At 40.3% G+C, this 17,227-nt stretch overlaps 1 protein-coding gene across 1 annotated transcript in view; it reads left to right on the top strand.

Moving 5' to 3' along the window:
- Positions 1–17,227, top strand: part of KCNQ3 (potassium voltage-gated channel subfamily Q member 3) — a 191,171-nt gene that overhangs the window by 155,478 nt on the left and 18,466 nt on the right. Inside the window, exons 2-9 of the mRNA XM_035556250.1 lie at positions 4,102–4,192; positions 6,007–6,133; positions 8,011–8,183; positions 10,055–10,210; positions 11,320–11,430; positions 12,078–12,173; positions 13,551–13,645; positions 15,385–15,411. Coding sequence (XP_035412143.1) covers positions 4,102–4,192; positions 6,007–6,133; positions 8,011–8,183; positions 10,055–10,210; positions 11,320–11,430; positions 12,078–12,173; positions 13,551–13,645; positions 15,385–15,411 — 876 coding nt within the window. The remainder of the gene's footprint in view (positions 1–4,101; positions 4,193–6,006; positions 6,134–8,010; positions 8,184–10,054; positions 10,211–11,319; positions 11,431–12,077; positions 12,174–13,550; positions 13,646–15,384; positions 15,412–17,227) is intronic.

Raw genomic sequence — 17,227 nt, 5'->3', positions numbered from 1 at the left:
TTACTTGTTCTTTCCTGGAAGAAATATGTATTGTTTTTGGAATACTCTTTAATAACTCAAAATAGTGTGATTTGAAAATATGAGTGTTAAATGTGATTCCCAATAGCAAGAACATTTATTACCAAGAATAGCATATTGGTTGTGACAGTGACAAAAGAGCACCACCATTTGGTGGTCTATAACTTACACATACAACAAAATAATCAAGATTTTAGGAATAATACTGCAAATAGGTATAATTTAATGGTCTGTGAAAAAATATGTAAAATGATAGCAAGGTTAATTTTGAAAACTGAAGAAGTGAATTAAGACCCTCATTTAGCATATCTAAATTACAATCTAGAGGTACAGACTGCCACCTGTTGAAATGCTGTTATTAGAAAGTTTAGGCTTAACAGGACTCAATTTTCATTGCTAAACCTTGACTTTTACTGCATTTCTTTCTTCTAACCCTTAGTGCTATATGTCTCTTGGATGGTGTCATTATAACTGTAAGTTTCAGATTCCCTTTCTGCCCATTGATTTCCCAGGTCACTGTTAGCCTCTTCTCTGCACATCCCCTGTGATTTCAGCACTGTTTCTTTTGCTGTGATTTGCCCCTTATGACTTTACAGTCAGACTCACGGTGTTGCCTCTAAACTATGAGATTAGACAGTACAGACTCAGCTATTGTCCTATTTCCATGGGACTGTATAGGCTCAGTGATGGTCAAGCAAGTCTGAGTTTTTCTGATCACTAGGCCATCATCATATGAGAAAAAAAAAAAAAAAAAAGGTGTAGTTGGCAGTTGGTGAAGGTGAACCTTGTTGCCATTTTTGCTGAGCAACAGAGAATGGAAAATAAATAAATAAATAAATACACATGTAACATCTTCTATAAAAAGGACTTAAGAATAGTTCTGGACTTTGTAAACACCAAGATCTGAAAGAAACAGGACAGGCTGCAGGGAAGTGATGGGTTGCATAGCATCAATGGAGATTAAAATTCACAATGTGCTCTGAACATGGTCATCATTTCAGATGCTAAATGAGGACTGCTGAGATGTGATTTGATTAACTTGCAGTGGGTGTTTATCCTTCAGAAGCAGTGAGGTAGGAGGATATCTGATGCTTCCAAGATGGATTACAATTACGTGCCCCAGCACAGCCTTTTCATCACTGCACCCCAGATTACTGCAGGAAGGAGCAGTAGCCTGGCTTTGTGGGCTGTGAGTTTTGGGGAGACTGTGGTTCCTGCCCAGAAGTTGCATCTCAGCAGGCACACTGCTGGGCTGCATTCAGAAAATTTTTACAGACAGGGGGTTAAACCATGTCCCTACTGGGATTCATCCTTGAAATCACTCATGGTGACTTGTGATCTCCAGTCCCACCCTCCCACCCTCGTTTTCCTTTTTTATCCTCCACGATCTGTTTTTGAAGGTGGGCTCTCACTTGGAGCAGCAGAACCTGCAGCATGGGCTGTGCTGCACAGAATGATTAAGCAAGAAGTGCCCCTGGCCCATTCAGGCCAATATTTGTGGTTTGTTGTTGTTGTTTTTTAGTGAACAAGAACAAGCTTTTTCACCGCTGCGAGATTCATTTTCTTGCACATCGAATACAGGGGTACAATCACCTGAACGCCACCTGCAATGTGTTTGTGTCATGGGGGGTAAAACAGGAACGAGCAGGATCTGTCTGGTTTATGGAGCACCGATACCCTCTAGTGGTAAAACCGCAGGCATTTTTAGGCAGATTATTTAATTGAATGATAGAATCACAGAATGGTTTGGGTTGGAAGGGACCTTAAAGATCATCTAGTTCCAACCCCCCTGCCATGGGCAGGGATGCCACCCACTAGATCAGGTTCTCTACTGAATTATCTTCTGTATTCCTTTTGGACAAAAATCGGCACATCATCTTTATGTGACAGTACTGTTCTATTTCATGATACCGTAAATTCATGTCTTAAGTAGCTGATGATGTAATTTCCTTGGACTGTTTTCAGTGTTATTTGCCTTTCATTAAATCATTTAAGTGATACTTGTGAGCTGATGGGTGACTGAATTTCCACATGGTGTAAAGAAATGGCTGTAATGGAAAGCATCATGAAGCTCAAGCTCAAGCTTTCAAATGGAGAATCAGTGATGGTGCCACTGTAATGGCTGTAATTTGGCAAATCACAGCTGATTTATAGCTGATTGAAGGAATCACATTTTCTAGGTTGAGTTCTCACCATTTTGCTCAGGGAGGTGTAGTGTATTTGGCTTGTGGGTCTTGACTAATTTCAAGATGAGGACAGCAAGTTATGGTGTGACAAAGCAAGTGTGACAGGAACATCGCAGAGGTCCTAAGTTAACTGCTTAAAGCCTTGATTATGGCATGTGTGTCACTGCAGGTTAATGGCAAAATACACATTTTGGACTGTTTCCTACCAAAAACATAATCCTTGCTCTAGAGCATGGCTGGTGAGTGGGAGAAGGCAAAACTTGTCAAAGAAATCCAGAATCAGTTACCATGAGCAAATTCATTTAGGTTGGTTCTAACCTTGTTCAAAATGGCTGATCTGAAATTTTCCAGGTGATTATCCTGGCATAGGAAACTTCAGTCTGAACAAGGCTCAAGGCTAGGAAAGCAGCAGCAATGTAATCTTTCAGGGTTTGCTGTGAGGTGTTTCACTGTTGCCCGTTCCTTGCATGAAGGCACTAATTAATGGTGTTTAGAGGAAATGCCTCCCCAAAAGGCAGGGAGAGATACCTGGAGCTTGCCTCTCTCCATCTGTTCCATCTGCAGAAACTCTATAAATTGTCAGAATATGCTCTTTTAGCCCTAGGTTTCCCCATACACAAAGGAAACAAATCCCCAAGACAGTTTAGAGGACATACATCTTTGAGCTGAGCCTCCTTTCCATATGGCCATCATTCCCCCTGCCTCCAAGCCCCAGACTATGGACTCTGGACATTTCACCCAGTGAAAGAAAACAGGGATTTATTCAGCAAGAAATGAAATAACACTTTAGGTATCAGATTGAAATTCAGAACAGGGATTACACACATTTAGTTCAAGTCTTAACAAGTTTTGTTGCTGTTGTTGTTGTTGTTTTGGTTTTGTTTTTCCACCCCCTGGATGATTTCAATGCTTAACGTCTATCATTTCTTTGATGATTCCTAGTCAAGGATCCAGAGCTTTTACGGAGATATCCTTCCAATTTATTCACTAAGCTCTGAAATATTTCCATGGCCACCTGCGCCTCTGTTCCTGTGGATCAGGTTTTGGAACATGTTCAAATGCCCATGATCTGGGTACATAAAGTACTAGAATATGAGCTTCCCCCACTCTGCTTCACAGCAATCACTTACGAGACTCCCTTGATTTTTCTTACTTCTTTATGTATAAAAGATTTTGAATAGCTTGAACCTGGGAATAGTTTTATAAAGCAGATCAACATGACTTTAGATTGGACTAGATTGGATTTACCAGCTGTGGGAGTTAAATTTTCTGACAGATCTCTGTGTTCTAGGGCCTCACAGACAATAGTGCAGGGGCAGTGATTTATCACGTACTGGGTTTACTGGAGAGCAGAACTTTGCCCTCTCTATTTTTTCTTTGTCAAGCCTTTTCATCTTTTCATCTACATAAAAATGAGTGCAAAAAGAGAAGGAAAAAGAAAAGCAGTGTTATTTTCAAGGGAAGGTTTGTCCCAGTGCTGCATTTTATTGAAGCATTTACTGTTTCTCAGGTCTCAGCATGTGCCAAGTAGATTTATTTCTCTGTAACTGCAGTGCCATTTTATGAAGCACACAGCACATCAGCTTGGAATAGACCTCCTGAGTATTACATATCATATAATCCTGTCCTAAAATGCAATATTATCTATTTTCTTTGTGAAGAATGCAACAGAGTTAATTAATGTGTGTTTTGGTGGGCTATTCTGATTTAGGAACTTCTCATGATTTTGCCAGGACTTCCAAGTTCCCCTTGATCTTCATGAGAGCTCACCCCACTGCTCACCCGAGGTGAAGGAGACACCTCCTGAAGGCCTTCATCTAGGACTTTGTAGGCAATATCTCCCATGCAAATACAGAGCAATAGCAATGTCCTGTTTTCTTCTTTTTTTTCACTCCAGGTTTCTGATTGTCTTGGGGTGTTTGATCTTAGCTGTCCTGACAACTTTCAAGGAATATGAAACTGTTTCAGGAGACTGGCTCCTCTTGTTGGTAAGTAGTCTGTGGCCAGTGCGTCACCCTGCTAATGTCCTTCAGTGCAAATCTGTTCCTTCAGCAGTGATGAAAATTTGCTCTGCATGCAGTAAAATGTCTTCCGTCAGTCCTGACACAGAGACTGTACCCTTATATACTGGAGAATATATAAGGGTACAGAGAATATGTAAGTGTGCAGTTTACACTGAACGAGTAAAAATGAAGAAAGGCAGGAGGAAAAACACAAGCCTGAAACTTTTAAATAATGAATTTTCAGCAGGTACCCAACAGTTCTCTCACTGGAGGACCAATAAGTTTCCCATTGACCAGGCCAGAACTGAGCATTTTTGAAAAAACATTTTTTTGGGATCTCTCAATAATTTTGATTTATTCTATAATATTCTGTAAATCACAGCATCTCTTGCAGAGGAGTTTGTCAGAATTGGACTTAAATTCGTGCCTGATAGTAGCATAACTGAAATTGTTGCCAGCAGTGTCTCTGTTTAGTATCCATGAAAGAGAGAAAATGGATTTGAAGAAAATTTATTCCTTGCTCTTGAGTTTCCAGTGTGCTTATTTTATAAATGTTAGAATTCACAGTCAACGTCATTTTTATATTCCTCCCACTTGGCAAAAGGAGAAAAAAAGTAGGAAAAGCCCACTAAGTATAAAAATGACATATTAATCATTTTATAAAAATTACCCTAACAAATTTCCTCTGCTCCTGTGGCTATCATGAAATAGAGAGCAGTCTGCCTCACTTAGTCTGGTCTTGTAGAAAAGCATCCCTAGGGGAACTGCCCAGCAACAGTAGTTCTGGGATCTCAGTTTCCATTTCCCCTTGTACCCCAGAGACATGTAGGTGTGGATAAGAATTAAACACCAAGAGGCTTCAAAGGTGATTTCCACTTGCATGTTTCTTCTCAAAAAGTACCCGTATGAAAACACCTTCATCCCCTAGGGTATGTGAATCTCGCTCTTGGTCCCTGTTACCCTGCTCTGACCTAACTATTCACATTTGAGAAAGCCTGAAACAATTTTTCTTCTCCTCTGCCTGCTTTCACATGGCTTTCTGTGATTTTTCCGAAGCACCCAGCAACTGTGGGTATAAGTATCAGGGAAAATCCCCCTTTCTTCCTTGTCAGCTATTCAGAGGCCCCACAATGCCCTTGGGCCATCTCCACTGAGCACCTCAGAGAATTTCTCTCATTCCCAGTTTCTCCTGACACTTAAAAGAGTTGAAAATATCCCCATCCCTTAAGCATCCCATAAGAAAATCCTATTTTTCTGTGCATGATAAACTTAAGGGGGTAATATAAGCCTTAAATTTGTCTTATATATACCTTTATTATTGCCTTAAATATGACCATGTGAATATACTTGCTCCTGTCCCTCTCTCTCTACCCATAGCTGCATGCTGGTGGGTAACTGGGTATAGGTGTGCAGTGCACAGGGAGCTTTTCAGTCACGTGTTCTTATTTCGTATGGAATGGCAAGTTTTTTTGTTTGTTTGTTTGTTTTTTGTTTGTTTGGTTGGTTGGTTGGTTGGTTTTTGTTTTGAAGTAATGGCCCTTCTGTCAGGGCAGGGTATGCACTTCAACATTTACCCAACCACAGAGGCACGTCCTTTACACAGATTGTTTATCAGGTTGTAAAGCTATGTCCCACTTTGGCTTGACCCTCATCAATCTACATTCTCTTTCCTACTTCCTTCCTTCCTCTCTCTCTCTCAACACTTGCACCTCATCTTCTTGCTTCAGCTATCTCCATGTGTGCAGGGTTACTAAAAAGTTGTTGCGAGTATAACGATCTCATTTGTATCTTTAATACAGGAAACTTTTGCCATTTTCATCTTTGGAGCAGAGTTTGCCTTAAGAATCTGGGCTGCTGGGTGTTGCTGTCGCTACAAAGGATGGAGGGGGAGACTCAAATTTGCCAGAAAGCCTCTGTGCATGCTGGGTAGGCATACACCCTCTACTACTGTTTTCCTCATTATGTCCTTTTACTTCTGAGCCAGGTTGGGAGGGTGTACAAGAACTGGTGAATGGCAATTAAAAAAAAAGCACTGAAATCACCCCAGCCCTTTGTGCTAGGAGCTGTGTCTGGCATGGAGTGCTTGTTTGAAGTACCTGGCAATAGCAATTCATTCAAGAGACTCTTGGGTGGCAGGCCAATGTGAGCAAATGGATACGTCTACCCTTCAAATGTATATTGGACTGTGCACTTAGTCACATGGTCTAAACTTTTGGGTAGACCTGTGTGGTGCCAGGAGTCGGACTTGATGATCCTTATGGGTCCCTTCCAACTCGGGATACTCTATGATTCTATGATTCTATGTTCCTTGTCCTGAGCCCAACAGCTTTTTTCTTTAGTTCCAAAACATACAATATCTGCCTTCAGTTTCAAAGCCCGTCAGATCCCAACCCTGTGCCATCTTCCCCAGCCCCCTTTCATACTCACTTTTTGTGTTTTACCTTCGTAATATTGGTCTACATTTGCGAAAAGGTTTCTTTGTGATTTCTCCCATGTTATCCTTCAAGCTTGGGAGGCACCACATACAGCTATCCATAAAACTACTCATTATTCACCTTTTAATCTTCTAAAACTCGCCATTGTGTCCACAAACCAACTAGCCAACATACAGGATCTCACCCTGCCCTGAGCACCTGTCATGCACACCCACATTCATTCGTTTTTTCCAGGACTCCCTTATTTTTATTTTTTTTTAATACTATTGGGGCCAACTAACTTATTGGTCGTTATTTGTGCATCACATAGCACTCTCAGGACCTGTGGTGCTGCAGTTATACAAATACGTACCATCCTCTTACCCTTTCCCTTTTGTTCATCTTGTAGGTCTAGATGATAGAGAAAATTGGAACAAATTTTCTTCGTGCATCTGTGATAGCTTGAAATGGATGGTGCATAAAAATGGCACCTTTGTATAAATACTTGTATTTCTAAGAGCATTGTGAGAGCAGTAGAGCTTGTGTGAGCAAGTGGGATTGACATTACCTTGTGCCTTCTCAACAAAAGTGCCATCTCACTCTGAGAATGAATCTGCGTTGAGATCTGAGTAAAGAACAGAAAAGACCCCACTGGATTTATTAATGTCATCTCTTCATTTGTTATTGGCACAAGTTTGTTTTGAGAGTAATTGAAAGTGAATAAATCTGAAATCCATCTGGTGCCACTTTTTTGGCTGGAAATAAAATATGAAGACAATTTAAAGAATGAGTGCCCAGAGAACGTTTGAAGTCTTTTGATACCACTTTTTACTTGTACATGTATAAGATCAAAAAGTGGGAGGAAACAAGAGGAAAAGAAAAAAAACAGCAACAACAACCACCAAAAAGAAACAACGTGATTTGCATTTCAGACCTCTTCAGTTGATCAGTGAATTGGCACTGAGTGCTTACAAAGATTTTAATGGGAAAACTCAGCCAAGAGAATACTAGATGCACCATCAAAAACTGAATTTCTTATCTGCTGACCTATAAGTCTGTGTTCACTATGGCCTTCCAGGGAGGACATAAGATTTTTTTTTTTTTTGGCCAACATTATAATACGGTTTTTGTGCATCCCTAAGCTAGCTCAGCCAGTGTCTCAAGTTCAGTTCATTGATCTGTAAATAGATTACAAGACTCTCTGGTGGGTTCTGTTCATGACTCTGACTGTGCTGCAGGTGCCGATATCTGTTTAATTGGCATGAGGAGGCATTTTGAGGCAGCTTTAAGATTCGTCTAGCGAAATTTGCAGCACAACCAGATGGGATTAAGAAGTGGGTGATGGGGCCACTTTTATTGGCAGGCTTTGTTGTTCTTTTCACCTTGCAGATATCTTTGTGCTGATTGCTTCAGTGCCAGTGGTTGCTGTTGGGAACCAGGGCAATGTTCTGGCCACATCTCTCAGAAGCCTCCGCTTCCTTCAGATCCTAAGGATGCTCCGAATGGACAGGCGGGGTGGCACATGGAAGCTTTTGGGATCGGCCATTTGTGCACATAGCAAAGTAAGTGAGGAGTTTGAAGGACTCACCTGCATCTTGGGAGAGAGATGTTGAAGTGGAAGAGAGGGGAAGCACAGGTGCAGCAATGCCTTGGGATTATTTCTAGCACAAGCTTTTGTTTCACCTTTTCAGCTTTATTCCCTCTTCCATTCTATGAACCATTTCTGTCTTCCTCTACTCAATAGTGGTGTTGGGAAGTGACAAGACTGAGTGTTCATTCCCATGCTCATTACAACAGGAATTTTGTCATGACACAGAATAAGAGGACGGACATCCTTTTAATGGCAAAGTATGTTGAAATCTTTGGCAGAAACGCCTCTGTAGTTGCAACGTATTTTCAGTGGCTTCACAGGCTTGCCTGATCAACAGATGGAGCAGGACTCCAGAAGGTTGGAAAGAGGCTGGCTAGCAGAAATGTGGTTTCAGAAGGAGCTACTGGTATAATTTCTCTTTGGAAACATGGGTCAGACAATACAAAGATGCACACAGTGTGAATCCAGACAGACAGGATTTCTAAAATCATCTTTCCTCAGCCTAACTTGATGCTATAGTCAGACATTCAGTCTCACACCCGACAGATACATTGTGCTCTTGCATTTTCACCAAACACTATTACAAGTTAAAAACTATCTGCATAAAAAACCTGTAGATGAGATTTCTCATCTGCACTGGGTGTAGAAAAACTGAATATAGTCTGTGCTACATACTGTTTTTTCTTATCCATGAATGACATTCCTGACATTTATTTTTTTTTTAATTAAAATGCCAGCTGGCACAGCATAATTAGGCTTTGCATTTTTGTAGTGGCTGATAGGGATACCCTGCTTCATTTCAAACCAACTTCTGTTTCTTCCCTGTACAAACTTGCTACAAGGCAGGTGGCACATAAACACTTATGTCAAAAATGTTTCTCAGGAAACTGAGATCATAGAAGAAATATACGTGCCAAAGACATTGTCTAGAAATGTTTAAGGCTTCACAGTGTGGGATTTTTTTCCAATTGTTCCTCATTTATTCCCCATCACCACCCTTTGGACCTCAGGTGAATGAGAGAGATAAGAAAAGGTTGAGAGAAATTTGCTTCACTGGAAGACAGTAAAGAAACAATTTTGATAACAAGGATAGCCAACAAATTACATTCTGTGGTTGCACACCAGAAATCAGCAAAGAAGTTGACTTATCTCAAGACTCAATTATGAAATTCTCAGCTACAACAGTTTCTTTGGTAAGAGCCATTCTCAGAAGATGAAAGAAAGTGGCATATTGATTTTTAGCTGCTTGTGAACACCCTCTGCTCTGTTTCAGACATTTCTGGGATTGTAACTTGGTTCACTGAGTCTCCCACCTCAATGAGATTAGCCACACACTCCACTGTAGTCAGTTCCTCCAAAACAAGGTCAGGTTTTGTTTTAACACCAACATTTTTAAAGGTGTGTTCTTATTGCATCATTCCAGGCTGAAAACATACCTTGAAATCTGTTTTAATATGCCTAAAAAGAAGGAACTGCATTCTGCAGCCTTGGTACTCTGGAGGTGGAAATTGGGCAGAATTGTTGATTGGCCAGACAAGACAAATCCAGCCTGGGGGCAGTAGGAATGGGGATGACTGTTAAAAGCAAAGAAGACTCAAGGTCAGGGACAGAGCCCTGCGGAACCCTGTGCCATAGTGCAGCTAAACTTTTAACCCAGCTTTACACTGAACTGCAACTTTGCCAGCAAGTGCTGAGCCAGGATGATCATGGACTGTGACCAAGCCAGCAGTGACAGCTCTGCTGCTATCTCCAGTGCTTCTCTCCTCTTCTGACGTTTACTCTGCCAGTGTGGGTACTGAGTCTGTTTTCAACCCCTCCATTGTCCATCTGTTTCATTTGCAGGAACTCATCACTGCTTGGTACATCGGGTTCCTGACGCTCATCCTATCCTCGTTTCTTGTTTATCTGGTTGAAAAAGATGTGCCTGAAAAGGATGCTAATGGCGTGGAGATGAAGGAAGAGTTTGAAACCTATGCAGATGCATTGTGGTGGGGGCTGGTAAGTGACTCCAAAAATATCTTATGATCTTAAAAACTTTGTATATAATAAGAGATGATGTTAGGGGCCACAGTATAAGTGCTGCTGAATTTGGGTGAATGTTATTGGTATAACATTACCAATAGTAAGGATACCCCTAAAGCCAATTGTCAGAATTGATATCCCTGTTGATATTCAGTCAGACAAAGGCTCTTAGGTGCTTAAAGCCTCTTCAGAAATCAACCTGTGTTCCTGGCTTCTGGGAAGTCTCTCAGAGGAGGAGGGTTTCTATAACTGCACAGGCGGAGCCTGTCCCTATGGGAGACCTAGTTCTCACAACAGCTGTATCCTGCTTGTGAGAGCTACATCCCTCAGCAAATGGCTAAAGCAGAGCTGGCCAAAGGATTGTTTTGTAGGTCTAGCAAACCACGGCATAGGTTTGGCCACTGTAGATAGATATTCGTGAAAGTTAGGTCTATAAAGAGACAGCAAGACCCTTCCACAGAGGGTTTCTCTGGATTCAAGTGTGAAAAGGTAGAAAGATGTCTCTGTAAAGGATAATCAACACTTTGTTTATGTCTTATATGCATTTCTCAAGAATATGTCAGGGATTTCCATGGGTGGTAGGATACTGAGCAAGAGGGACCCTTAATACATTTGTTCTTGTTGCTTCTCATGAAGAGTGGAGTACTGGTTCGCACCACTGCTCATTTGATGTGCAGGAAACGAATAAGTTCTCACAAAATCATCTTTGCTTTGTAGGGACTGGGGCTTCAAGAAGAGGTAGCTCTGACTTGTTGTTAAAGCTCTGCAAAATGTTAATAGAAAAGTCCTATTCCTAACTGTGCATTGACAGTGGGCTCACTCTTTGTGCCACATCAATTCCCTTTCAGCAAATGTATCCTAGAGAGGCAGCTGATTTAAAACTAAATCCATTCTCCCAGGTGCAGTGCCTCTGGACTAGGATACCATGAAAAAAATTGTCTGGTCCATCATAAAGATCCCGTTTTAAGAAGTTGTGTGTGAGCACCCATAGAGCTAAGTGAGTTACACAGGTTTGATGGTGATGTTTAAAGACACGTTGCTGGCTTTGTTTTTCTTATGGGAAGGCCTGGTCATTTTGCCCACAGATCACCCTTGCTACGATTGGGTATGGTGACAAGACCCCCAAGACATGGGAGGGCCGGCTGATTGCAGCTACGTTCTCTCTCATTGGAGTGTCTTTCTTTGCTCTTCCTGCAGTAAGTACCCTCCTCCTACCCTCTTAGCCACAGCCCAGAGCTGTGTGCTTGCAAAAAGAAGGTGAAGTGATCAAAACTGCGAGTGAAATAAAAATTCCTTTTAAAGGAGGATTCAGACACTTGAGCTGGTCTATGTTAGTAAATAACTTTGATTCATGCTTTGCTTCCTGGAGGCAAGTAGCACACTGCTATCAAACTACCTTCTTCCCAGCTTTGTATACAGACTATTGGGAATAATATGTCACCCTGATACTCCCTGAATGTGTGGGCATTCTCTGAGACAGCGCCAGCTGGCACAGGACAAAATTAATCCAGCAAGTGAACAGTCCGGGCGATCACAGGATAGTTCATGAGCCTGTATCCTGGCCCAGGTTAGTTTACTGGTATTGACATAGCCACAGAAGACAAATTTTTAAAGGATTTGAGGCCCATTGATTTAATAATTAGTGTTGGGACCATATTACATAGCTCTAAATATTTACAAGCTACAGATCTACATCTGAGTAGATCTCTAGATTCCAGAGCAGTGATCATCCTTTAACCCATGCATCTCTGCAGAACAATTCATCTCACGTTCCCCTTCCTTCCTCCCTACACTTTTCCTGAGTAAGAAATGCCTAAAATCTTGCATCACTCTATGCTTTCAGGGCATTCTGGGATCAGGGCTGGCACTGAAGGTCCAGGAGCAACATCGTCAAAAACATTTTGAGAAAAGAAGAAAGCCAGCAGCTGAACTCATTCAGGTTTGCAGCCACTTCTCTCATTGAAAAGATGTTGCTTGTGAAGACTGCTGCATCATGTAACAAGGACTACCCCTTCCCCCCACCCAAATTCTCATTTCCCATTGCTGGAGTCAAGAAGTATTTGTAAAGGAGTTTTTTTTTTGTTTGTTTTGTTTTTTTTTGCATTGAGTTAGACAATCCAGTGGTCCTTGCAGTTTTTGAGGAATCTTTCAGCTGCCAGAATATCTTTTAGAAGAAAGGTGTCTTTAGAAGAAAGGCACTCATCGGCTAGCTTCTGGAAACCAACCAACTTCTGTGTCAATGCCACAAAATCACAGAAAACAAGATGTTAAAAACAAATTCTTTGCAAAATCCAGGTTTTGCCAGTTCCTTTGAGAGAGTGTTTTATGTGCAAACAAAGTTATGCTGTTATTGATGTGAAAACATCAATGGAAGTAACACAATAGACAGTGACTGGTTCAATCAAGGCAAATTACATAAATAGCATGTGTGATTTGTAAAAGCTGAAACATTCTGTTGGATCTTCCATTACATTATTGGAAGAACAGAGGAATCAATGGGAAGAGTCTTCTTAGCTCACTTGGACTTTTGTTCTGGCCTTTTCTATGAGTTCAGAAATTCAAGCATAAAATGATTCATCTGGGGGCTGATGAATTTGACAAGAGTTGCTCAGTGTAGGTGTGGAGCACACCCTGAGGGCAGTGAAGCAAATGGTAGCATTTTCATAGAAGGACAGAGACACTTCTTGTGATATCAGAGCAAAGTGATGGTGCTCAGGACTGCTTAGGATCAAACCAGTCCTCAAGAGAAAAAGGTCAAATGGCATATTACAGTTTTCATTAAAAATGTTGCTTAGAAAACAGAAGGGACTGCAAAAATGAGTAGTGAATGGAATTCACCTTTTAAATTAAAGTATATCCACTTAGCAGGTAGCTAATTTAGTCACAATATTTGTAGTTTTGTGCTTAGAGAATTTTGGATGAAGCTAAATGCTGAAATAGAAAGTTGCTCAACAAAATTTCCTTTAATAGTGCATTAGATAGTAGATTAGCTTAAGCATTTCTGGAAGTACTGGACACATATAACAGTGCTTAGGGTTACAAGAGAAGAGAGAAGTCAGTTTAGTCAGGTATGCTGTGTTGTTTGTGTTGGTGGTTCTCCCTCATGTCCTTTCTCCTTTAGTAGCCTTCCCAGATCATAAACCAGTGTTAATAATTTTGCCATATAGTGACACTCATTTGGTATGGCTGATTAGTAATTAATTTCCAGATAGTAACTCAGGTGAATCATTACATTCTTTGAAACAATATGGCTGTTTTCAGTCTAAGGAATTGCTTTACCTAATACTAATTATTGTCTCTCCCTTGCTGTCTCCAGGCTGCCTGGAGATACTATGCTACTAACCCCAACAGGATTGATCTAGTTGCTACCTGGAGGTTTTATGAATCAATTGTATCATTTCCATTTTTTAGGTAAGTGCATTGTCCACCTCTCCATCACCATTTTCTGTGAAGTATTAGTCAGGACAGAAAACATGGAATTTTTGTATATAATGAGGCTTTTGTACGTATCAGAGAGTTGCCAGTTAATGTATTCCTGTCTGAGAGCGAAAAACACGCTTTTGGTTTCTGGATCCATTTCTTCTCCATTCCCTTAGTGGGATGTAGCAGGAGCACATGGATATCTCCCTTGGTGTCTCTCATGTTGAGGCTAAACAAAGCAGATGTTTGCCTCACAGCCAGCTTTCTTTTCAAAGACATTGGAGTTTATTGACCTGGAAATCTCAATTTCTTCCTCCATAATTTTGATCCTGAGAAAGTTTGACTCCTGAGTTTCACAGGCACTTGTACTCACACCCTCTAGGATGCAGTTCTGTATTTTAAGATATAGGCTATAGTGAAAATTCTTTATTTCCCTTCTCCAATTCAACCAGACTGAGAATTTTGTTGCCACAGAGGTGGCCATGGCACAAGAAAACAATCAATGCTTATTAAATCCTTGCCTTTTGGCAATACCAATTACTTATGGGTATAGTTCAGTAGAGGACAGCCAAAGAATTTCTAAAACTGTCTCCCAATGAAGCCGTTCATTGAAAATACACAAGAAAACTTTTCTGGAGAGTTGAGAGGTGTTTTTTTTATTTGTTTGTTTGTTTAAAATCCTAATTTTAATCATCACTCCAGAGTTCAGTGAAAGCATCGCATGCATAAAACATTCATACTTAATCTATGCTCATATATTAAAGGATGGATCTGTCTGATCCTCACTTTTCTTGTCAGTCAAACAGGCCCCTTCCTCACTTTGATGTATTAGCAGTTAAAAATGGCCCTATGAAAGCCAAAACTTTTAGCTATAGACTTATCAGCCGCTAATGATGGGCATTAATTAACTAAGGATATGTTTTAAACTTTCATTCTGGGCTTGCTGTTATGCCTCATTCTTAAAAAAAAATGTGCTCTTAAACCACGGCTCAGGTGAGAGGTCTGAGCACAGGTGAGCTGTACTCACCAGGCTAATACTGCAGCACCAGCTGTTGCTCAAAACTGACTTGAAGAAACTTTTTAGGCTTCTGCCTTCACAAAGGGAAAATCACAAATATTACCCCTGTCTTTTTTTTATCTACAACATGTTTCTTTAGGACTAATCTCACATTGGTCACAAAGGAAATCTCTAAGAAAAAACGAGTGTTTAATTAAGGCTCAGTACATTCCTTTTTGTTATCCCTCCTCACTCTGTATCTATTCCCACATTATCTACTATAGACTGATTTCTAGAGGGTTTCTTGACCTCAGGTTTTGCTCAGAGAGTAATTTTCAGGTTCACCTGGAGTCTAGACTCATTACTGTGATTTCAGGCTTGTTCATTGTATGTAGGTTCTTCTGTGATTCAAATGCAACCTGAAATTTAATAGGTGTTTTGGAAATAAGGTCCTGGGAAAGAGGGCAAGGGAGCTGACTTCTCATGAAAGACTGAATTGCCATTCTAAGTAACAGAGATTAGTTTCAAGAAGCTATTTCACTTTCTTTGCTTTATGGGTAGTTGAAAATGTAGTGTCAAGGCTTTTATTTCTGCTGTCAGTAGTGGTCACAGAACAGAAAAAGTATAAACAATTAGCAAGATATTAACAATTTCCATTAAAAATATCTGCTGAATTTATTATGTAATACTTCTCTCCTTGCTTTCTTATCATGCTTCCGCTCTTGTATAAAAGGAAAGAGCAATTGGATGGTACTGCCAGGTATGTAGCTGTCATTATTATAGCCTTGTTTTAATACAGTTATTGGGGAATGTTAAATGGTTCTTCGTGGATTTATGAGCTGTTAACCAAAACATGCTACTAACACCACAGATAGTCATTAAAAATGATTAACCAATCCATTTCCTAATTGCTTGCTTTTTTTTTCCAATTTAACAGCACAGCTAAAATGCTGATTGTACAAATGCAAAATGTTGCTTGCTGATTGTCTGTAAACAGCTTTATTGTTCATTATGATTAATCATGGTCTATATAGATTTCTCCTGGTCCATGCTATAGAGCCAGGGTTTAGCATCCAGGTTGTTCTGGTGCGAATTTAAAGTTCTGCTTCATGTGTGCTTCTGTACAAAGCAATGTTGTGGTGTAAGGGATCAGCTCTGTGTTGTTTCTCCACGTTCACAGATTTCTTGATGATAAATGGTAAGATGGAAGGCTAAGATGGATCAGCAGGATAGTCAAGCTCTCTGGCAGTACTAAAAAGGATACATTGAGATTGAGGGCTTGGTCCCACCTCTGCTGAAATAGATGGGGAAGTTCCCAGTAACTCTGGGGAATTTATGAGCAAAGAGAATGAAAGAATCACCAGTCCTAATACTGGTCGGTCACTGAACACTACTACAGAGCAGTCACCATCAGTGAATCTGCAAGGTCTCAAACGTATTTGGGAATGATTTGCTCATGGTTATGCTCCGGCTAAGTTACAGATTCAAAAGCACATAAAATATTTTTAACCTTTTAGGTCAAGATCCTGAGATCCTGAAGCACTTAAATGCTAAACTGCTAACAATGGATCACCCACAATGAAAATCAATGGATATTAAGGGATATATAGTTCCACAAAGTGTCATGATGACACTATTTCCATTTCCATCCCCATTTAAAACACAGAGAAAAACAACAAGAATTGTAGTAGAATTTGTAAACTGCCAGAGAAGAGGCTTGGGTTTCAGTCCCAGACCTGATAAAAAGTTGTATATATATATATATGTTATATATATATATGTATATGTATATTTATATACAACTTTTTATCAGGTCTGGGACTGATATATATATATTAAAAAAAAAATTATTTAAACATTTTATGTAACACAGCATAGCTTCAACAAAGGAAGCTGAAAATAACAGATTCACATTTGGTGTTCTCCTATGAATGATGGGTGTTCAAATCTCCTTTAACAGAGCAGAGAAACCCATGTTTCCTTACAATTCAAGAAGTGCTGTAGTAATTAATTATTGGGAAAAGGGTGGCTTCCCAATAATCCTGCCACCATCATCATGGGCTAACCTTCTCCTCTTCAAAGACTACCTGGATGGAGCTTAGTTTCTGGATCCTCATGAATCTGAAGTATTACATATCCACGACAGAGCCCAGGCTAAGCAGACTTGAGCAAACTCAGCTTCATTAATGTATAAATCTGGAGATTTTAGGCATATCCAGTGTTGGCCTTTAATATCTAGGAGAGGTCTTAGGAGGTGAAATCCTTTTAAGTATGTAACTCCATACTTTGAGCCAACCCATGTTCTGATTAAGATGCAAGAGCAGATTAAAATTGTGTAACTAAATGATTATTGAAGTTTGCCGTCTACCACAGCCCTCCTAGAGAAGTTACTGCACCTGCAGTGACAGAACAGTTCATGAAGTAGCCTCTGAGTTGCTCTAACTTTCAGGTTAGTGGAAGCCATTTAACATTGATGCAGTGGATTAAAACATGAAAATTATGACTCTCAACACAGAATCTTTAAAACTGTAATCCCAGGGCCCCTCATTCTAGCACTTTATACGTTGCTTTTATGT

This window comes from Cygnus atratus, chromosome 2, assembly GCF_013377495.2.
Source record: "Cygnus atratus isolate AKBS03 ecotype Queensland, Australia chromosome 2, CAtr_DNAZoo_HiC_assembly, whole genome shotgun sequence".
In the NCBI taxonomy this organism is placed as follows: Eukaryota; Metazoa; Chordata; class Aves; order Anseriformes; family Anatidae; genus Cygnus; species Cygnus atratus.
This window is presented reverse-complemented; position numbering and strand designations above follow the sequence as displayed.